Source organism: Anomaloglossus baeobatrachus, chromosome 2 (assembly GCF_048569485.1).
Source record: "Anomaloglossus baeobatrachus isolate aAnoBae1 chromosome 2, aAnoBae1.hap1, whole genome shotgun sequence".
NCBI classification, from domain to species: domain Eukaryota; kingdom Metazoa; phylum Chordata; class Amphibia; order Anura; family Aromobatidae; genus Anomaloglossus; species Anomaloglossus baeobatrachus.
In genome coordinates, this window is record NC_134354.1 from 231,384,210 (window position 1) to 231,407,318 (window position 23,109).

Here is a 23,109-nt window from a genome sequence, read left to right on the forward strand (position 1 = left end):
GTAGCGTCCCCTCCTCCGCCCGCGACAACTCCTTATTAAGGGGGCGGGTCGTGGGCGTCATAGCGACGTCACACGGCAGGCGGCCAATAGAAGCGGAGGGGCGGAGATGAGCGGGACGTAAAGATCCCGCCCACCTCTGTCCTTCCGCATAGCCGGCGTGAGCTGCAGGACGCAGGTAGGAGATGTTCCTCGCTCCTGCGGCTTCACACACAGCAATGTGTGCTGCCGCAGGAACGAGGACCAACATCGTACCTGTCGCAGTCGCGTAATTATGGAATTCCCAGACACTACACCAATGATACGATTACGACGATTTTGCGCTCGTTAATCGTATCATCTAGGATTTACGGATCCAACGGTGGCCGCGGGTAACCTCAGTGACAGCAGCTGATCGCACTACTCATCTCATTAGCTGCGTGGAGGTGACCGGAGCGGCGGTGTATTCTGCTCCTCCTGTCACCTCCATGCAGCAGAGCTGGAAGCGACGCTGGAGGTCCGTGGATTACGCCGGACATGGAGGGCTTTGTCGGGGTAAATAAATTGGTCAGGAGGGAATTTGTTTGTGGTTTTTATTTCTAATAAAGGATTTTTCGGGTGTGTGTGTGTTTTTTAACTGTCACTTACAGATTAATCATGGAAGGTATCTCGGGGAGACGCCTGACATGATTAATCTAGGACTTATTGGCAGCTATGGGCTGCCAATAACTCCTTATTACCCCGATTTGCCAACGCACCAGGGTAAATCGGGAAGAGCCGGGTACAGCCCCAGAACTGTCGCATCTAATGTATGCGGCAATTCTGGGCGGCTGCTGACTGATATTGTTAGGCTGGGGGGCTCCCCATAACGTGGAGCTCCCCATCCTGAGAATACCAGCCTTCAGCCGTATGGCTTTATCTGGCTGGTATTAAAAGGGGGGGGGACCGCACGCCGGTTTTTTTAATTATTTATTTATTTATTTCACTGCACAGTATAGACACGCCCACCGGCTGCTGTGATTGGGTACAGTTAGACAGCTGTCACTCAGCGTGGTGGGCGTGTGTGACTGCAACCAATCACAGGCGCCGGTGGGTGGGTAAAGCAGGGAATACGAGATTGATTAATGGGCGGCCGGCTTTTTCAAAATAGTAAAAGCCGCCGGAGTTTTTATAACAGCCGTGCAGCACCGCGCCGGAGATCGGGGAACGGTAAGTATGAGAGAGAGGGGGGAACTGACCGACAGACAGCTAGAGGGACAGATAAGACAGAGAGACCGACCAACGGACTGAGGGAGAGAACGAAACAGAAAAAGAAAAAAGACCGACATCACATGAAAAAAGCACAAAACGTACAGGGAGCAAACAGAGATGCGTCCGTGTAACTCGGACGTGCGCCCAGACCCATTGACTTTCATTGGGTCCGTGCTGCGTGTTGCGTGCAGAAAACGGACATGCTGGCGTGAGACACGGACCAAAAAACGCATCACGGAGACGGACTCACGGACATAACCAAAAACGCAATTGTAACCGCAGAGATATAGTAACATTGGTGCACGTTTGGCCGTGTCTCCAGTATACACGGAAACGGACCAAACACGCACGTGTTTCACGGATGTGTGTTTCAGGCCTAAAACACCTGGAAAGCTACATTAAAAAGCAAAAAAAACTAAAAGACAAAAAATAGCTGGAAAACAGTTTGATGAATTTGTCAGAAATCAAAATGTCACTAAAAGAGAAGTATTCAGAAATGCATTGATAAATCAGGCCCATTGTTATTTACATTGAGAAGCAGAGTCGCCTCCTGACTAAAGCGGGCTTTACACACTGCGATATCGGTCCCGATATCGCTAGTGTGGGTACCCGCCCCCATCTGTTGCGCGACACGGGCAAATCGCTGCCCGTGCCGCACAACATCGCCCAGAGCAGTCACACATACTTACCTGCCCGGCGACGTCGCTGTGACCGGCGAACCGCCTCCTTTCTAAGCGTCACAGCGACGTCACTGAGCGGCTGCCCAATAGCAGCGGAGGGGCGGAGCTGAGCGGGACGTAACATCCCGCCCACCTTTTTCCTTCCGCATAGCGGCCGGGAGGCAGGTAAGGAGAGCTTCCTCGTTCCTGCGGCGTCACACATAGCGATGTGTGCTGCCGCAGGAACGAGGAACAACCTCATTACTGCTGCAGTAACGATTTTTGAGAATGGACCCCCATGTCACCGATGAGCGATTTTGCACGTTTTTGCAACGATGCAAAATCGCTCATCGGTGTCACACGCAACGGCATCGCTAATGCTGCCGGATGTGCGTCACCAATTCTGTGACCCCAACGAGTTCGCATTAGCGATGTCGTAGCGTGTAAAGCCCCCTTAAGTCTTACCTACACACCTGTCAGCTATAAGAGAGGGTCGCGAGGCGCCCCCCTAATAGTGACGTCCAGCTCCTGTCTCCAACAGTTTCAAAGATGCAAATAGTTAATTTACTGTGCAGCTATATGGCAGCCATGTACCACAAGTAGTAGAGCTGTAAGGACATATGGGACATGGATCGATGATTTGGACCCCTCCCGGGTCTTTATCGTAGAGTCCAAGAGGGAGGCGATGCAAACAATAGTGAAATAGCAAATTGTGCAGGGTGCACAGCAATACAAAGCCTTCTCTTGTTCTGGACAATTACATGCAAATGTTCTATTTTACAAGCAGCACCAGGTTACATAGCTTCCAGCCTAATAATGTAAGCATCTGTACATTCACTGACAGCTAGGAGAGGTATCATGTTGTACAACTTTTTTTTTTTTTTTTTTTAATATTACACAATCTTTTTAAGATTTAGGTTCCTGTTCAAATTTTATTAGGTGATGGAAAACAAAGAAATTCATGTTCCCCTTTGTTGTGATTGGTGATAAAGCGATAGGAATGTCACACGAAACGTGGATTTTTTCCTACATTGCTATCAGTTGCCTTACTGCAGAATACAATCACTGGCCATAGTGTCACGTCGGTTAGGACTTCATGTCTGTGCAGGTGATTGCAGTAGAGAATTTCTTGGTGAATAAGCTGAAAACACCTAAGGTGGATACATCATCCTTACAATCTGCAATATCCAACCAGTAGCCAATCCAATGCAGATCTGGATTCTAAGGCACCAAATCTACCAGGAGCTTTTGGTGAGTTTATGGTGTTGCAGATTTTCTGTAGCACAGGTGGCCCTCCTCTACTGGCCCAACATTGTGGCTAACAGTAGTCATTGAGGGACTGGACTTACCTAAACCACAGATAAAATCAAAGAGATGAAGTGAAGGAACAATGTAACAAGTTGGGCACAGCAGTAATTTTTCATGTTCTCACCATCATCATCACTGATGTGAGGCTGAAGAATATGCCAAGTACTTGTGAAAGGAAGGAGTCCAGATGTAAAGATAAGGAGGATGGAGACATCCTGTGCCCTATAGTGATGCCCCCTCCCATGCCAGGCCCTGGGCGGCTCCTTTTTCCTTTCTCTCACCTCTTGTAAGTAACTGTATGTAAAGCAAGAAGTTAACCCTGGAGCAAATAACGGGAGGAGAGAAGAAACAAGGCACATTCAGTGCAGCAGAAGGAAGGAGGTGGAGAACGATACAAGTGAGAGGAGTAAAGTTCATACAACACAGAAGTATCTGACAAGTTTACTTAGTGCGAGAGACGAGAAGGTGAGGCTCCTTTTAACCTGCCTGTCCTCTTCACCGGCTAACTCCTCTCCTCACAAACCTCCTGCTTTCCTCACTACCCTCCTGCCCTGCTCACAGCCTACCTCTCCTCCTCACTACCCTCCTGCCCTGCTCACAGCCTACCTCCCCTCCTCACTACCCTCCTGACCTGCTCACAGCCTACCTCTCCTCCTTACTACCCTCCTGCCCTGCTCACAGCCTACCTCTCCTCCTCACTACGCTCCTGCCTTGCTCACAGCCTACCTCTCCTCCTCACTACCCTCCTGCCCTGCTCACAGCCTACCTCCCCTCCTCACTACCCTCCTGCCCTGCTCACAGCCTACCTCCCCTCCTCACTACCCTCCTGCCCTGCTCACAGCCTACCTCTCCTCCTTACTACCCTCCTGCCCTGCTCACAGCCTACCTCTCCTCCTCACTACGCTCCTGCCTTGCTCACAGCCTACCTCGCCTCCTCTCTACCCTGCTGCCCTGCTCACAGCCTACCTCTCCTCCTCACTACCCTCCTGCCCTGCTCACAGCCTACCTCCCCTCCTCACTACCCTCCTGCCCTGCTCACAGCCTACCTCTCCTCCTTACTACCCTCCTGCCCTGCTCACAGCCTACCTCTCCTCCTCACTACGCTCCTGCCTTGCTCACAGCCTACCTCGCCTCCTCTCTACCCTGCTGCCCTGCTCACAGCCTACCTCTCCTCCTCACTACCCTCCTGCCCTGCTCACAGCCTACCTTTCCTCCCTACTCCTGCCCTGCTCACAGCCTACCTCTCCTCCTCACTACGCTCCTGCCCTGCTCACAGCCTACCTCGCCTCCTCTCTACCCTCCTGCCCTGCTCACAGCCTACCTTTCCTCCCTACTCCTGCCCTGCTCACAGCCTACCTCTCCTCCTCACTACCCTCCTGCCCTGCTCACAGCCTACCTCTCCTCACAACGCTCCTGCCCTCTCACAGCCTACCTCGCCTCCTCTCTACCCTCCTGCCCTGCTCACAACCTATCTCTCCTCCTCACTACCCTCCTGCCCTGCTCAGAGCCTACCTCTCCTCCTCACTACCCTTCTGCCCTACTAACAGCCTACCTCTAATCCTCACTACTCTCCTGCCCTGCCCACAGCCTACCTCTCCTCCTCACTATCCTCCTGCCCTCTTAACCTGTAGGATACTAACTACCTCTATTGATATTGATAAGTTTTCCACAGTTCCTGAGCCACTAGAGCTGCTCCCCTGGCCTGGTCAGGGGTCAGGGGAAGTGAAGGATGTGGTGGGATGAGAACCTTCTCAACCTTTTCAAGAGGAACCTACAGCCCACAATCACTTATTGGAGCGTCTTCTTCAGTTTTGGACTATGCATTGCGTTTTTGGGTCCCACGCTGTTGGATCTCAGGTGCCAGACACACAGCAGCCTGCAGGAAATTACCTGGGTCTTCTTCGCTCAGCAGTTCTGCCTCCTTATTGGCAGCACCTTGGGAGGAAGCTTCAAAAAGTCGTGAGTACCAGAGTGCCCCAAGTGTTGCTTGATAGTACACTATTTACATCTATCTATCTATTTATCTATCTATCTATCTATCGTCAGACATATGATTGGTGCAATCTGTGCAGCATCACAGAGGCCCCCTAAGTTAGGGGGCCCACTGTTATCCTAACCACTTCCAATTTCCATTTTTCCTTTTTTTTTTTCCTCCCCTCCTTCCCAGAGCCATACGTGTTCTGTAAAAGGGGAAAAAATTCTAGTATGGTGAAATTGCTACAAAAATTCCCTAATTTTGATATTGATTTTTTATAATATTTTTGCCTGGCAATATAATTTTCCTCGTCAGTACGATTACAGCAATGCCAAACATGTCCCGTTTTTTTTTTTAATATTATTATTTTAGTGGTGAAGAACAAATGGGAATTTGTAAAAAAAATTCTATTGAGTCACCAGTTTTTGAGCCATATAGTGTTTTCATTTTTCAGTCAATAGAAATTTTTTACCAGTCGGGTAAAAAATTGGGTAAACCGGGTTTTATAGATTAGGTAGGTTAGACTTTTATGGATGTTCTGATGCAACACACATTTTTTAATATGTTTATTTTTTTTTTGTTTTTTTGGGGTTTTTTTTAAACCTTGATTTTTAATGGAAAAGGGCAGCAGTGCAATGGTCCGGGACATGTTATAAACCTCCCTTTGACTGTACGGCATAGTGTGATGATGACAGATCAGTAATAAACTATATTATTAATTATACAATAAAAATGTTACTAGCGAAGGTCAAAGAACAGCTCATTAGTAATTAGTAAAACATATTAACAGCCCTAGATAATGAAATGTGTATACTTGGTAGAGTGACATGCAAAAGTTTGGGCACCCTTGCTCAAAATTACTGTCATTGTGAACAGTTAAGCAAATTGAAGATGAAATAATCTCTAAAAGGCATAAAGTTAAAGATGATATATTTCTTTGTATTTTAATTGTAATATCTCGATTTTCGTTGACGTTGGTTATCATTGGTTTTGGTTTTCGCCAATTTTTTCTTCTGAAAATTTGACTCAGTTTTTTCGTTGGTTGCCTCGTATTTCGTTGATTTTCATCGGTGTGACCGCGCTGGTAATTTTGTGATAACAACGGGCGACCTACACATTACCCCACGCGACAGTTTCAAAACATATGTAAGATAAAAAGTATTTTTACATTAGTGTCTTATTAATTTCTTATCACTTTTAGTATTAAACACTATCTTTATTCTCTATAAATTTTGGTTTTGCTATGTATTTTGGAGTGTCTATAACAAATTAATTGGATATAGATTGATTCCTATGGAAATAATTCTCTTGGTTTTCATCGATTTCGGATTTCACAGATTCGGACAGATTATCGACAAAAGCCGAGTTATCACTGTGTGTGTATATATATATAGTGCCTTGCAAAAGTATTCGGCCCCCTTACATTTTTCAACCTTTTCCCACATTTCAGGCTTCAAGCATAAAGATAAAAATTTTAAATTTTATGGTGAAGAATCAACAAGTGGGACACAATTGTGAAGGTGAACAATATTTATTGGCTATTTTAAATTTTTGTAAAAAATAAAAACTGAAAATTGTTGCATGCAATATTATTCGGCCCCTTTAAGTTAATACTTTGTAGCGCCTCCTTTTGCTGCGATTACAGCTGCAAGTCACTTGGGGTATGTCTCTATCAGTTTTGCACATCGAGAGACTGAAATTCTTGCCCATTCTTCCTTTGCAAAAAGCTCGAGCTGAGTGAGGTTGGATGGAGAACGTTTGTGAACAGCAGTTTTCAGCTCTTTCCACAGATTCTCGATTGGATTCAGGTCTGGACTTTGACTTGGCCATTCTAACACCTGTATACGTTTATTTGTGAAACATTCCATTGTAGATTTTGCTTTATGTTTTGGATCATTGTCTTGTTGAAAGATAAATCTCCGTCCCAGTCTCAGGTCTTTTGCAGACTCCAACAGGTTTTCTTCAAGAATGGTCCTGTATTTGGCTCCATTATTCTTCCCATCAATTTTAACCATCTTCCCTGTCCCTGCTGAAGAAAAGCATGCCCAAACCATGATGCTGCCACCACCATGTTTGACAGTGGGGATGGTGTGTTCAGAGTGATGAGCTGTGTTGCTGTTACGCCAAATATATCATTTGGCATTGTGCCCAAAAAGTTTGATTTTGGTTTCATCTGACCAGAGCACCTTCTTCCACATCTTTGGTATGTCTCCCAGGTGGCTTGTGGCAAACAACACTTTTTATGGATATCTTTGAGAAATGGCTTTTTTCTTGCCACTCTTCCATAAAGGCGAGATGTATGCAGTGTACAACTGATTGTTGTCCTATGGACAGACTCTGCCACCTCAGCTGTAGATCTCTGCAGTTCATCCAGAGTGATCATGGGCCTCTTGGCTACATCTCTGATCAGTTTTTTCCTTGTTTGAGATGACATTTTTGAGGGACGGCCGGGTCTTGGTAGATTTGCAGTGGTATGATACTCCTTCCATTTCAATATGATTGCTTGCACAATGCTTCTTGGGATGTTTAAAGTTTTGGAAATCCTTTTGTAACCAAATCCAGCTTTAAACTTCTCCACAACAGTATCACGAACCTGCCTGTTGTGTTCCTTGGTCTTCATGATGCTCTCTGTGCTTTAAACAGAACACAGACTATCACAGAGCGGGTGCATTTATACGGAGACTTCATTACACACAGATGGATTATATTTATCATCATCAGTCATTTAGGACAACATTGGATCATTCAGAGATCCTCAATGAACTTCTGGAGTGAGTTTGCTGCACTGAAAGTAAAGGGGCTGAATAATATTGCACGCCGCACTTATCAGTTTTTTATTTTTTACAAAAATTTAAAATAAGCAATACATTTCGTTCAACTTCACAATTGTGGCCCACTTGTTGATTCTTCACCATAAAATTATTTTTTTTATCTCTATGTTTGAAGCTTAAAATGTGGGATAAGGTTGTGAAATTCAAGGGGGCCAAATACTTTCGCAAGGCACTGTATATGTACAGTGCCTACAAGTAGTATTCAACCCCCTGCAGATTTAACAGGTTTGATAAGATGCAAATAAGTTAGAGCCTGCAAACTTCAAACAAGAGCAGGATTTATTAACAGATGCATAAATCTTTAATAAATTTTCAACATAAAAGTATGGGTCAATTATTATTCAACCCCTAGGTTTAATATTTTGTGGAATAACCCTTGTTTGCAATTACAGCTAATAATCGTCTTTTATAAGACCTGATCAGGCCGGCACAGGTCTGTGGAGTTATCTTGGCCCACTCCTCCATGCAGATCTTCTCCAAGTTATCTAGGTTCTTTGGGTATCTCATGTGGACTTTAATCTTGAGCTCCTTCCACAAGTTTTCAATTGGGTAAAGGTCAGGAGACTGACTAGGCCACTGCAAAACCTTGATTTTTTCCCTCTTGAATCAGGCCTTGGTTTTCTTGGCTATGTGCTTTGGGTCATTGTCTTGTTGGAAGATGAAATGACGACCCATCTTAAGATCCTTGATGGAGGAGTGGAGGTTCTTGGCCAAAATCTCCAGGTAGGCCGTGCTATCCATCTTCCCATGGATACGGACCAGATGGCCAGGCCCCTTGGCTGAGAAACAGCCCCACAGCATGATGCTGCCACCACCATGCTTGACTGTAGGGATGGTATTCTTGGGGTCGTATGCAGTGCCATCCAGTCTCCAAACGTCACGTGTGTGGTTGGCACCAAAGATCTCGATCTTGGATCCATCAGACCAGAGAACCTTGAACCAGTCTGTCTCAGAGTCCTCCAAGTGATCATGAGCAAACTGTAGACGAGCCTTGACATGACGCTTTGAAAGTAAAGGTACCTTACGGGCTCGTCTGGAACGGAGACCACTGCGGTGGAGTACGTTACTTATGGTATTGACTGAAACCAATGTCCCCACTGCCATGAGATCTTCCCGGAGCTCCTTCCTTGTTGTCCTTGGGTTAGCCTTGACTCTTCGGACAAGCCTGGCCTCGGCACGGGTGGAAACTTTCAAAGGCTGTCCAGGTCGTGGAAGGCTAACAGTAGTTCCATAAGCCTTCCACTTCCGGATGATGCTCCCAACAGTGGAGACAGGTAGGGCCAACTCCTTGGAAAGGGTTTTGTACCCCTTGCCAGCCTTGTGACCCTCCACGATCTTGTCTCTGATGGCCTTGGAATGCTCCTTTGTATTTCCCATGTTGACCAAGTATGAGTGCTGTTCACAAGTTTGGGGAGGGTCTTAATTTGTCAGAAAAGGCTGGAAAAAGACATAATTAATCCAAACATGTGAAGCTCATTGTTCTTTGTGCCTGAAATACTTCTTAATACTTTAGGGGAACCAAACAGAATTCTTGTGGTTTGAGGGGTTGAATAATGAATGACCTTCTGAATAAACTTTTCACAATTTAAAAAAAAAATAAAAAAATAAATAACATTCTTTTTTGCTGCAGTGCATTTCACACTTCCAGGCTGATCTACAGTCCAAATGTCACAATGCCAAGTTAATTCCGAATGTGTAAACCTGCTAAATCTGCAGGGGGTTGAATACTACTTGTAGGCACTGTGTGTGTGTATATATATATATATATATATATATATATACTAGAAGGTGGCCCGATTCTACGCATCGGGTATTCTAGAATTTACGTATTGTGTAGTTCATGTATGATTTTTGTTATATATATATATATATATATATATATATATATATATAGATGTTGTTGTGTGTAGTTACCAAGTGTTTGTGTAGGGGCTGTACATGTTCTGGGTGTTGTCTGGGTGTGACGGGGGGTGAGAGCGGTGTTGTATGTGTGTTGCGTGTGTTGCGTTGTTTGTGGAGCGCTGTGTGTCTGTAGCGTTGTGTGTGAGTTGCGTGGTTTGTGTGTGTGTGGTGTGTTTTAGGGGGAGGTATGTTTTGTGCAATGTGTGTGTTGTGCGGTATGTGCGTATATTTGTGTGTGCCGCGGTGTTTGTGTGTTGGGTGTTGTGTGTGTGCAGCGTTGTCTGTGTGTGTGGGTGTCTGTGTAGGGCAGTTGTTTGTGGTTCCCAGTGTGTGTGTGTGTGGTGTGTGGTGTGTTGTGCAGTGCGCGCGCGTGTGTGTGTGTGTGCGTGGGGGGGAGGTGCGCACTCCCAAACGTGCTCCATCCCCCATGCAGCGCACTCCCCATCGTGCTCCATCCCCCATGCAGCGCACCCCCCATCGTGCTCCATCCCCTATGCTGCGCACCCCCCATCGTGCTCCATCCCCTATGCTGCGCACCCCCCATCGTGCTCCATCTCCCATGCTGCGCACTCCCAAACGTGCTCCATCCGCCATGCTGCACACTCCCAAACATGCTCCATCCACCATGCTGCGCACTCCCAAACGTGCTCCATCCGCCATACTCCGCACTCCCCATCGTGCTCCATCCCCGATGCTGCGCACCCCCCCATCATGCTCCATCCCCGATGCTGCGCACCCCCCCATCGTGCTGCATCCCCCATGCTGCACCAGCATCAGCCTCTCTGCCCCCAGCATCAGCCTCTCTCCTCCCAGCATCAGCCTCTCTCCTCCCAGCATCAGCCTCTCTCATCCTAGCATCAGCCTCTCTCCTCCCAGCATCAGCCTCTCCTCTCTGTCCCCAGCATCAGCCTCTCTCCTCCCAGCCTTCCCCAGCATCAGCCTCTCTCCTCCCAGCCTCCCTCCTCCCACCCTCCCCCAGCATCAGCCTCCCTCTCCCAGCCTCCCCCAGCATCAGCCTCCCCCAGCATCAGCCTCCCCCAGCATCAGCCTCTCTTCTCTCAGCCTACCTCTCCCAGCCTCCCTCCTCCCAGCCTCCCTCAGCATCAGCCTCCCTCTCCCAGCCTCCCCAAGCATCAGCCTCCACCAGCATCAGCCTCTCTCCTTCCAGCCTCCCCCAGCATCAGCCTCCGCCAGCATCAGCCTCTCTCCTTCCAGCCTCCTCCAGCATCAGCTTCCCTCTCCCAGCCTTCCCCAGGATCAGCCTCTCTCCTCCCAGCCTCCGTCCTCCCAGCCTTCCCCAGCATCAGCTTTCCCCTCCCAGCCTCCCTCAGCATCAGCCTTCCCCAGCATCAGCCTCTCTCCTCCTAGCCTCAGCCTCTCTCCTTCCATCCTCCCCCAGCATCAGCCTCTCTCCTTCCAGCCTCCCTCAGCATCAGCCTCCCCTTCCCAGCCTTCCCCAGGATCAGCCTCTCTCCTCCCAGCCTCCTTCCTCCCAGCCTCCCGCTCCCAGCCTCCCTCAGCATCAGCCTCCCCAAGCATCAGCCTCCACCAGCATCAGCCTCTCTCCTTCCAGCCTCCCCCAGCATCAGCCTCTCTCCTTCCAGCCTCCCTCAGCATCAGCCTCCCGTTCCCAGCCTTCCCCAGGATCAGCCTCTCTCCTCCCAGCCTCCCCCTCCCAGCCTCCCTCAGCATCAGCCTTCCCCTCCCAGTCTCACCCAGCATCAGCCTCCCCAAGCATCAGCCTCCACCAGCATCAGCCTCTCTCCTTCCAGCCTCCCCCAGCATCAGCCTCCCCAAGCATCAGCCTCCACCAGCATCAGCCTCCCTCGTCCCAGCCTCCCCCAGCATCAGCCTCCCCCTCCCAGCCTCCCCCAGCATCAGCCTCTCTCCTCCCAGCATCAGCCTCTCTCATCCCAGCATCAGCCTCTCTCCTCCCAGCATCAGCCTCTCCTCTCTGTCCCCAGCATCAGCCTCTCTCCTCCCAGCCTGTCCCAGCATCAGCCTCTCTCCTCCCAGCCTCCCCCAGCATCAGCCTCCCCCAGCATCAGCCTCTCTCCTTCCAGCCTCCCCCAGCATCAGCCTCCCTCTCCCAGCCTTCCCCAGGATCAGCCTCTCTCCTCCCAGCCTCCGTCCTCCCAGCCTTCCCCAGCATCAGCTTTCCCCTCCCAGCCTCCCTCAGCATCAGCCTTCCCCAGCATCAGCCTCTCTCCTCCCAGCCTCAGCCGCTCTCCTTTCAGCATCAGCCTCTCCTCTCCTCCCAGCCTCAGCCTCTCTCCTTTCAGCCTCCCCCAGCATCAGCCTCTCTCCTTCTAGCCTCCTTCAGCATCAGCCTCCCCTTCCCAGCCTTCCCCAGGATCAGCCTCTCTCCTCCCAGCCTCCTTCCTCCCAGCCTCCCCCTCCCAGCCTCCTTCAGCATCAGCCTTCCCCTCCCAGTCTGCCCCAGCATCAGCCTCCCCCTCCCAGCCTTCCCCATGATCAGCCTCTCTGCTCCCAGCCTCCTCCAGCACGCCGTGCTCCTCTGCCGACACTCACACACCTGATCGCATCCACTCACACACACCCGATCGCATCCACTCACACACACCCGATCGCATCCACTCACACACACCCGATCGCATCCACTCACACACACAGACACTGACGATATCGCACATACGCGCTCACAGTCACAACATCCGGAGATACCACATGCTTCTGGCCATGTGATCCTCCGTCAGGTCCTGGAAGGTCACAACAGCACAGTATCGAGGCCGAGAAGCAAGCGATATCGCCGGATGCTGTGAGTGTGTGGATGTGAGGTGTGTGTGAGGTGTGTGTGAGGTGTGTGTGAGGTGTGTGTGAGAGTGAGTGTGATCTGATGTGTGTGTTTGTTTGTGTGTGTGCTGTTATGTGTGTGCGTGTGGATCTTCCGCCGCAGCAGGACCTTGATGCGTTTGTAACCATGCGAGCATGGTTACCAACGTATCCACACCACTCCCGTGCCGTGTTAGTTCGGGGAATGCGCGGGGGGGGGGGAGGGGGGGTGAGTACAGTACTCACCTCCGTGACAGCCGTGTCAGTTCGGGGAATGCGTGGGGGGAGGGAGGGGGCGGGGCCAGAGCTAGCGTGCATTGCGTGAGGGGGGCGGGGCGTGGCGTGGCCGAATTGCCAATGCCTGCAGGGTGCCGGGGCGAGAGGCCAATCTGTGGGGGGGCGGAGCCTGGGCGAGCGGCTGGCCACTCCGTGTGGGGGCGCAGCCTGGGCGAGCGGCCAATCCGTATGGGGGGGGCGGGGCCATGGCGAGCCCAGCGGCCAATCAGCTTTGTGTCACCGTAAGGACACAATTTTGGAGCATGACAGACAGACAGATAGACAGACAGATAGACAGACAGACAGACAGAATAAGGCAATTATATATATATATATATATATATGTTTGTTTTTTTTCATCTTTTACATTTCCAAATTAGCAAAAAAGGAAAATGGGTTTATGTAAAAGTCTGAGCACCCTACATGGTTAATACCTAGTAGCACCCCCTTTGGTAAGTATCACAGCTTATAAACACCTTTTCTAGTCAGCCAAAAGTCTTTCCATTCCTGTTTGAGAGATTTTAATCCATTCTTCCTTGGAAAAGTCTTCCAGTTCTGTGAGATTCCTGGGTCATCTTGCATGCACTGCTCTTTTGAGGTTTAAGCCCAGATTTTCAATGATGTTCAGATCATAGGACTGTGAGGGCCATTGTAAAACCTTCAGCTTGAGCATTTTGAATTATTCTGTTGTGTTTTTGACTTGTGTTTAGGATCATTCAGTATCCATTTCTAGAACTCATCCTCATTTCAAGTCTACCTGTGAAATCTTCCTCGTGTCATTGGCTGCAACACAACCCCAAAGCATGATTGATCCACCATCATGTTTAATGGTTGGTGAGTTGTTCTTCTCCTGAATTTATGTGCCCTTTTTTGTCTCCAAAAATACCTTTGATGATTGTGGCCAAAGAGGTCTATTTTAACCTCATTGGTCCACAGGACTAGTTTCTAAAATGCATTAGGCTTGTTTAGATGTTCTTTTGCATACTTCTGAAGCTGAATTGTATGTTGAGGATGCAGGAGAGGTTTCCTTCTGATGACTCTTTCATTAAGGCCATATTTGTGCAGGTGTCTCTGAACAGTAGCACAATGTATCACAACTCTAGAGTCTGCTAAGTCTTCCTGAAGGTCTTTTGCAGTCAAGCAGGGGTCCTGATTTGCCTCTCTAGCAATTTTAGGAGTTGCTGTCACAGAAAGCTAGCTTGGTCTTCCAGACTTTATTTTGACCACAACTGTTCCTGGTAACTGCCATTTCTTAATTACATTTTGAACTGAGTCAAGGGCAACTTGAAAATGCTTTGCTATTTTCTTATAGTTGTCTCCTGCTTTGTGGGTCTCCACCATTGTTATTTTCAGAGTGCTAGGCAGCTGCTTACGAGTCCTCATGGCTGCTGTTTATGCCACAAAATTTAGAGACGGCTGGGTTTTTATAAAGCTGTGAAATCTGCATCACCTGGCCTTTCCTAACGATAATAATGAACAAGCCATGAACCTAACAGGCTAATTAAGGTCTGCTCCCTTGGTCAAGTTTGTCTGAGCACACAAATATCCAAGGGTCTCCAAACTTTTGTATCGGCTTATTTTCCTTTTTGTAATTTTGAAAATGTTAAAGATTATTTGTTTTGTATAAAATGCAAAGGCAAAGTCTCATCTTTAACTTTATGCCTTTTAGAGATCATTTCATCTTCAACTTCCTTAACTGTTCACAATAACAGTAATTTTGACCAGGAGTGCCCAAACGTTTGCATGCCACTATATACAGATCTACAAAAAAGTAATTACGATACAGAAGAAGACAAGACAAGGGATGAATATCTCAGTTATACATTTATATGCTTAATTAACTTTTATGTTTCCATTAAAGGGATTCTGTCACTATGTTTTGTCTTGCCCATAACAGAGCAGCAAGATGTAGGAATAGAGACTCTGATTCTACTGATGTATCCCTTATTGGGCTGCTTACCACAGTTTTGATAAACTCTCAGTTTTATTTGCTGTAACCTCGCCCACACCACTGATTGACAGCTTTCTGTGTACACTGTATATAAGTAGAATCTGCCAATCAGTTATAGGGGTGGAGTTATACAAACCTCATATTATGAAAGACTACATGTGTGACAGTTGGTGGATGTGGACCCACATGGTCGGGCTTACCCTGGAGTAGAGTAACTAAGACATTCCTTGTTTTTGGTGGCCTCTCTGATGGTGAGGGTAGACTTGAGTTGGAAATAGTCGTCAGGTGCTACTATAGGCCAGTCCCCAGGCCTGCAGTAGCTGACCAGAAGGTCAGGTTGCAAGAGACGGAAGGCAGAACCGAGAGACATGGGCAGACAGTCTAGGGGCGTGACAAACAGCACAGGTTCAAGAAACATAGACAATGACAATTCAAGGCAAAAAGAAGGCAAACCAAGAGAGGTCAGGACAAATGGAGGACAAGACAAAACAAAGACTAAATGTACTCACCAAACAGAGCCCTACAAACAGAACAAGAAGTACTTCAGAACAGGTGGACAGACAAAACAGACAGATCTTCACTAAGACATAACAGGCAGAGCTTGCAAGAAGCAAACGAATAGACAGAGCCAGAGCTTGCTAAGACCAAAGAGATAGAGACTTCAACTTAACAGGATAAGAGCATACGAGCTTGCTAACAAGAGCTAGTCCCTCTGACACCTCTGTGGTGAGAGGGGCTGACTGTCTTTAGTAACGAAGGATGAGGTGTGATGAGAACCTTCTCCCCGTCTTCAGGAGGACCTTGAGGCACTCCATCACTTATTTTAGTGTAATGGTGGCCACTGTGTGTTTGTCTGGCTTCCGGAGCTTTCTGCATTTACATGCACTAGCCTAGTACATAACATGGACCAGACTAGTGCATGCCACAGTAATTTTTGGTGCGCACAGGCACTCTTCACATGGCTGTACGCTGACCGATAATACAGCTGTCTGAATACAATTATATTTATATTATAATGATATAATCAGCCTTTAGGTAAGATTATAAGACTGCCTGCTCAAATACAAAATATTATTTTGAAACACTCTGCAAGGTAGACTCTTAGTAACAAGATGGTATTTTGTATTTTTAGTGACATGTTCACAGTTTACGTTGTCTTTGCTTCTAAGTGAGTTTTATTTTTCCCTAAATGAAGTGTGAAGCATATGGTCATGTGTTTTATATATGAAGAATATAGCTCCTCTGCACATTTACGTGCATATGTCTTGTGACAGCTGGTATAATTGCATTAGAACAGGCAAGATCCAGAGATGCCAACAGTGAATGATATTTAATTTTACTGTCGCCTGTACTGAGGGCTTTTCCAGATTAATTACCAGAAGGTTTTTAGGAAAGATTGGGTGTGGTAGTATTATCAATTTAATTAACCCAAAACCTACATTGCTGGTGCAAGGAGAATTAGAAAATTAGCTTTAGTTCGTAGGTATTTACCTACCTGCAGACCACCAGATTACCGTACTTTAAACATCTGGGTGGACCATATATGACTCCACAAACTCTAAACATTCCATTGTGTAGAAGAACAACTGAGAGGATGCAGCACTAAACTATCATTATATCCCTTTCACCATACCTCCCAACTTTTAAAGAAGGAAAAGAGGGACAAAGTTTGCGGCGCGCGTATTTTAGGCCACGCCCCCTAACCACACCCATTTCACAGTCACGCCCATATCCACTCCCCATCCACACCCATTCAGCACAAACACGCAGGCAGCCGGCGGGCCTCCAGCACGGACACGCAGGCAGCCGGCGGGCCTCCAGCACGGACACGCAGGCAGCCGGCGGGCCTCCAGCACGGACACGCAGGCAGCCGGCGGGTCTCCAGCACGGACACGCAGGCAGCCGGCGGGCCTCCAGCACGGACACGCAGGCAGCCGGCGGGCCTCCAGCACGGACACGCAGGCAGCCGGCGGGCCTCCAGCACGGACACGCAGGCAGCCGGCGGGCCTCCAGCACGGACACGCAGGCAGCCACAGTGAGGCGGCCGGTCGCCCGCACAGTGAGGCGGCCGGTCGCCGTCACAGACAGGCGGCCGGCCGCCTTCACAGACAGGCGGCGGGCCGCCTTCACAGACAGGCGGCGGGCCGCCCGCACAGTCAGGCGGCAGGGGGGCGCCCGCACAGACAGGCGGCAGGGGGGCGCCCGCACAGACAGGCGGCAGGGGGGCGCCCGCACAGACAGGCGGCAGGGGGGCGCCCGCACAGACAGGCGGCAGGGGGGCGCCCGCACAGACAGGCGGCAGGGGGGCGCCCGCACAGACAGGCGGCAGGGGGGCGCCCGCACAGACAAGCGGCAGGGGGGCGCCCGCACAGACAGGCGGCAGGGGGGCGCCCGCACAGACAGGGGGGCGCCCGCACAGACAGGCGGCCGGCCGACCGCACAGACAGGCGGCCGGCCGACCGCACAGACAGGCGGCCGGCCGACCGCACAGACAGGCGGCCGGCCGACCGCACAGACAGGCGGCCGGCCGACCGCACAGACAGGCGGCCGGCCGACCGCACAGACAGGCGGCCGGCCGACCGCACAGACAGGCGGCCGGCCGACCGCACAGACAGGCGGGCGGCCGACCGCACAGACAGGCTCCGGCCGGGGGTGAGGGGGGAGGGAGGGAAATCAGCGCTGGGGAGATTAGTTTACTTTACCAGCAGCAGCACAGGCAGCGCTCCTCTCTATGCCACGTCTACTAGGATGGTAGGAGGGAAAAGCAGGGAGGCGGAGAGAGAGTGGGTGTGCGGAGCCCGGGAGCCGGCCGTCCCGCCCGTAGCAACGGGACAAACAACGTAAAGCGTGAAAGTCCCGCTGTATCCGGGACGGTTGGGAGGTATTCAGCATGTTAGAATGTGTACATAAGATCCCGCTGGTGGTGGCCGCAGCTTATAGGCCCCAAATCTGGTGACAGGTTCCCTTTAAAGTGAACCTGTCAGGTGCAATATGCACTCAGAGCCAGGAGCAGTTCTGGGTACATATTGCTAATCCCTGCCTAACCGTCCCTGTATACACTAGCATAGATAAAGAGATCAAGAACAAATATTTTTAAAGATCTTATATCTTATGCTAATGAGCGCGGGGACTAGTCCGAAGGGCGTTACTTCACTTGGCTAGTCGGCTCGCATAGCATGTTAGCATCTTATTACGCCCCTGTGTGAGTACTAACACGCTATGTGAGCCGACTAGCCAAGTGAAGTAACGCCCTTGGGACTAGTCCCCGCGCTAATTAGCATAAGATATAAGCTCTTTAAAAATACTTTTTCTATAGATGCCTTTATCTATGCTAGTGTATACAGGGACAGTTAGGGAGGGATTAGCAATATACACCCAGAACTGCTCCTGGCTCTGAGTGCAGATTGCACCTGATAGGTTCCCTTTAAAGGGAACCTGTCACCAGAAATTTAGCAAAAAAAAATAAAAGATTCCCCTCTGCAGCTCCTGGGCTGCATTCTGGAAAGGTTCCTTTTGCTATTGTGCCCCCTTTGAGACCTAAAAAAATACTTTATGAAGTCTTACCTTTTTGTATGCAAATCTGTTTTTATGGTCACGGGGGCGGGCTGCCTGGCGTCCGTTATTCCCCCTCCTGCCGTTGTACGCCGTCCCCCATTGCTCATTTCCATACATGAGGACGCCTTCCTCATGTAACTGTCCTCCTGAAGTTTTGTGCATGCCCAGTGCCACTCTCGCGGGAGTGAGCACTGTGCAAAGTGTGAACGCTTTTGAGGTGATTGCGCAGGCGCGAGATTATGGGCGGCGCTGTGATTGTCATCAGCAGCGTTATCCAAGTACCCACCCATAATCTCGTGCCCACGCTTCTCACTCTGCCTCCACCGTTATGCGCAAGCACTGTCCATATGAACCACGTTACCTATTACCGTGGGCACGAGATTATGGGCGGCGCTGTGATTGTCATCAGCAGCGTCATCCAAGTACCCACCCATAATCTCGTGCAAGCAGTAATAGGTAACATGGTTCATATGGCCAGCACTTGCGCATAACAGTGGAGTCAGAGGGAAAAGTGTGGGCACGAGATTATGGGCGGGTACTTGGTTAACGCTGTTGATGACAATCACAGCGCCGCCCATAATCTCGTGCCTGCGCAATCACCTGAAAAAGCGTTCACATGCGCAAAACTTCGGGAGGACAGTTACATGAGGAAGGCGTCCTTGTGTATGTAAATGAGCAATGGGGGACTGCGTAAAGCGGCAGGAGGGGGAATAACGGACGCCAGACAGCCCGCCCCCGTGACCATAAAAACACATTTGCATACAAAAAGGTAAGACTTCATAAAGTATTTTTGTAGGTCTCAAAGGGGGCACAATAACAACAGGAACCTTTCTAGAAGCAGCCCAGGAGCTGCAGAGGGGAATCTTTTATTTTTATTGTGAAATTTCTGCTGACATGTTCCCTTTAACTGGTAGGGGAGCCAGGATAAAGCAGAGCTGAAGTTGTTGGGAAGCTAGGACCCAGCAGCTCCACAGGCAGGAGACCACTGATCGGTAAGCTAATAGAAGCCTGCAGATGTCACTCTGCATAGGTTTATTGCTATTGCCAGTGCTATCTGCAGGAGAGAGAAGTGCTGATTGCACGGTCTCCTCAGCTTCCTGATTCCCCGTGTGTCTGCAGCAGTGAGAAGCCGCACACGGGGAGTCAGAGAACAGCTGCAGGGAAGCTCCGGGCTGGGGATGTCCGCTCTGGGGGAGGGGGGGTCGGCTCTGGTGCAGGGGGGGGCGGCTCTGCTGCAGGGGGGTCGCTCTGCTGCAGGGGGGGTCGCTCTGCTGCAGGGGGGGGTCGCTCTGCTGCAGGGGGTGATTCATACCTCAGCAGCAGTCACAGGAGTAGGTGCGCGCTCGGCTCTGTAATGAATAGAAGGGAGAAACAGCGAGGCGGGGCTACAGTGGGTGGGTGGAGCCCGGGACAAACAGCCTCACGGGCGGGACCCGGGATCAAAGGCTCAGAAGAGGGACTGTCCCGCTGTATCCGGGACGGTTGGGAGGTATGCTTTCACTCTTAAGGTCCAGTCACACTAAGCAACTTACCAGCGATCCCAACAACGATAGGGATCGCTGGTAAGTTGCTAGGAGGTTGCTGGTGAGATGTCACACTGTGACGCTCCAGCGATCCCACCAGCAACCTGACCTGGCAGGGATCGCTGGAGCGTGGCTACACGAGTTGCTGGTGAGCTCACCAGCAACCAGTGACCAGCCACACGTGCAGAGAGCAGGGAGCAGCGCACACTGAGCGCTGGCTCCTTGCTCTCCTAGTTACAGCACACATCGGGTAATTACCTGATGTGTGCTGCAGCTAATGTGCACAGAGCAGGGAGCAGCGCACACTGCTTAGCGCTGGCTCCTTGCTCTCCTAGCTACAGCACACATCGGGTTAATTAACCCGATGTGTCCTGCAGCTACATGTTTACAGAGCTGGAGCCGGCACTGACAGTGAGAGCGGCTGAGGCTGGTATCAAAGGTAAATATCGGGTAACCAAGGACAGGGCTTCTTGGTTACCCGATGTTTACATTGGTTACCAGCCTCTGCAGAAGCCGGCTCCTGCTGCCTGTGTGGCGCCCCTGACCTGGTCAGGCACCACAGAGTATTGCACCCATGCGGGAGCAATGCTTCCAGGTAATCTCCAAAGGCCAGGATGAGGTGCACACACAAACATATAGTGACCAGGCCTCCCACATTACCAGAGGGGACCCTTGGGTAGCCAGAAGGGGTTAACTTTCAATTCCCAGCTGGGGGTGTGTTCAGGGGCTGGTTGCTAGGAAGCAGGGCAGAGAGAGAGAGGAAGAGGAGAGTCTGGAGGAAGAAGTTGAAGTGTGTGGAAGGGAGCAGAGGAGCTCTCGTGTCAGACAGGTCCTGAGGAGTGCAGTAGCTGAAAGCGGGGGAGAAAGGAGTACCGTGGGTCGGCCTGAAAATCATCCAGAGAGAAGGGTGGCTGAGTACGGAGATCCCGGTATCCGAGCACACAAGGGGAACTAGGTCCCCAGTACAGGCAGCAGATCATCCAGAGCTGCTTAACCTACAGGTGGGGGGGGGGTACTTCATGCCCTCACCACGACCACACAGAGCTTGAGCCAAGCAGCAATCACCAGGCCCATAAGGGGACAGGGCCAGAAGCCATCCCACCAAGGCCACGCTGCCGGCAGACGAGCCAGAGAGAGGGGAGCAGGGTGGTAACAGCTTCCCTGGAGGGGTCCTACCACGCTTCAAGCAAAGGATCCTCCTAAAACAGAAAGAGTGCAAGGAAGGCGAGTGGACAGCTACCCTCAGAACGGCCTCCTGGAATTCCTGGTTCAACCTGGTTATCACAGTGTCGCCCGGGCATCTCACCGTGACCTCCAAACAGTGAGTAAACACGTTGAAAGACTTCTTGGACTGTGTTTGAGTCATTTTGCGACCTGTGGTCCCACACACATACACCGGGGCCTGGGGCTTGCCTCACTCTCAGGGGGCTAATATACTGACTGCACCCACCATCAGCCCCAGGCATCCCTTAATCTGCAGTGGCGGTCCCCGCTGACCGCAATACTGAGAGTGGCGTCACGACAATCCTAAAAGAAGGTTCCCTACCTGTGACCAGACTGTTCCATCCACGTGGAGTCCCTGAAGGTACTGCACCGACACATACTAGCGGGGCTTCACAACTTCTGGCGTCACGAACAGGATAAGGACTAGACCTGTTCAGACAGGTGACCGTGTGCCTCAGAGGTCCGACCGCAAAAATTGAACCGCCGCCATATTGCCATCTTCAAAAGCGCGCGCTGCAGCCCGCGCGAGGGAGAAGAGCACCGCCCACGAAGAGGTGTGGCCGCCCCAGAACCCCCACAATTCGGAGAGCGTTCTGACCCAGGAAGTGGAAAGGGGGCGCGGAGATTTTTGAAGAAAAATGGACGCTGCGGGAGGTAATGCCCCTGGTCAGGGCGACGCAGCCCAAGCGATGCCAGCCCCCGTCGCGCTGGACGCAGCAGCGCCTGGTGCCGGTGCCGCGGTCGCAGCCGCGCCGGCTGAAATCTCCCCCATAATGCCAGTTTCCTTGCTGTATGTCCCAGGAGCGCAATGGCTGCCCCAATACGCCGGTAAAATAGACACGCTGACCGGGTTTAAGAAGAAGATCAGCACCCTGCTGGACATGCACGCGATGACTGGTAAGCAGAGGGCCGCTGTGGTGCTGGGACAATTGACTGAGGCAGCAGAATTGGAAGCTGAGTCCTGGACCAATGATGACCGGAGCTCTGTTGAGACCATCTTTGCCAAACTAGCAGCTGCTTTTGAACACCGCACCGAGGGAGAGCTGAGGACGGACTTCTATAACTGCCGGCAGAAGCCCCAAGATAGCATAAGAGCCTATGCCCTCAGGCTGCAGGCTGCACTGCGGGCTCTCAAGCTGGTGGACCCTGTCAGTGATCAGGAAGGAAACCGGATGATGAAGGAACAATTCTTGCGGGGCCTGCGTTCTCCTGAGGATGGGAAGCAGATGAAGCTGTGGTCCCTGGAACACTCTGACGTGGACTTTGCCATTCTGAAAGACAGGGCAGTGAAAGCACTCCAACCTCCTGTGGACACAGACCCCGTCGCACCAGCATGGCCTGCCAGTTCCACGGCTGCAGGAGCGGAATCCTCCTCGCAGGTCCTGATAACTGCAAAAGGACTCAACACGCCAGCTGAGACCATAAATACACTATCCTCCCAGGTGCAACAGCTCACTAAGGACGTCGCACAAATCCTGAAAGCAATACAGTTGCCCTCAGAGACCAAAGTCCCTCATCGGATCCTGCTAGCTGACAACCCAGAGGACGTCCCTTGGATGCGGAGGAGAAGAGGTCCCCCAACCCGAGGCAGGAGCAGTGATCGCTATGACTCATCTGGACAACCCATCTGTCGTCGTTGCCAGGAGGCAGGACACTATGCAAGGGCCTGTCCTTTAAACGAGCCAAACCTGGGGCCGGGGGCCAGTCCTCAGGATTAAGAAGATCAGGCCCAAGTCGCTGCTGTGATCAGTACGTGGGTGGACGTCCTGTCCTGTCCATCGTCCTGGACGGGATCCCTACCCCGGCGTTATTTGACACCGGCTCTCAGGTCACCACGATCCCGTATGTCCTTTATCGGAGGTTTTGGTCGGACGACGATCTCCGA

General features: G+C 50.7%; 1 protein-coding gene across 3 annotated transcripts in view; it reads left to right on the top strand.

The window, feature by feature from the left end:
• The first annotated feature begins 3,480 nt into the window (after positions 1-3,480).
• SLC60A1 (solute carrier family 60 member 1) overlaps positions 3,481-23,109 on the top strand; it is a 138,209-nt gene continuing 118,580 nt past the window's right edge. The window contains exons 1-2 of one of the 3 annotated variants that reach the window (XM_075333681.1): positions 3,481-3,659; positions 4,857-5,153. In XM_075333681.1, the coding sequence (XP_075189796.1) occupies positions 4,924-5,153 (230 nt within the window). In that variant the 5' untranslated portion in view covers positions 3,481-3,659; positions 4,857-4,923. Of the gene's footprint in view, positions 3,660-4,579; positions 5,154-23,109 lie in introns of those variants that run through there. The other 2 variants (XM_075333682.1, XM_075333680.1) reach the window with 2 other exon arrangements.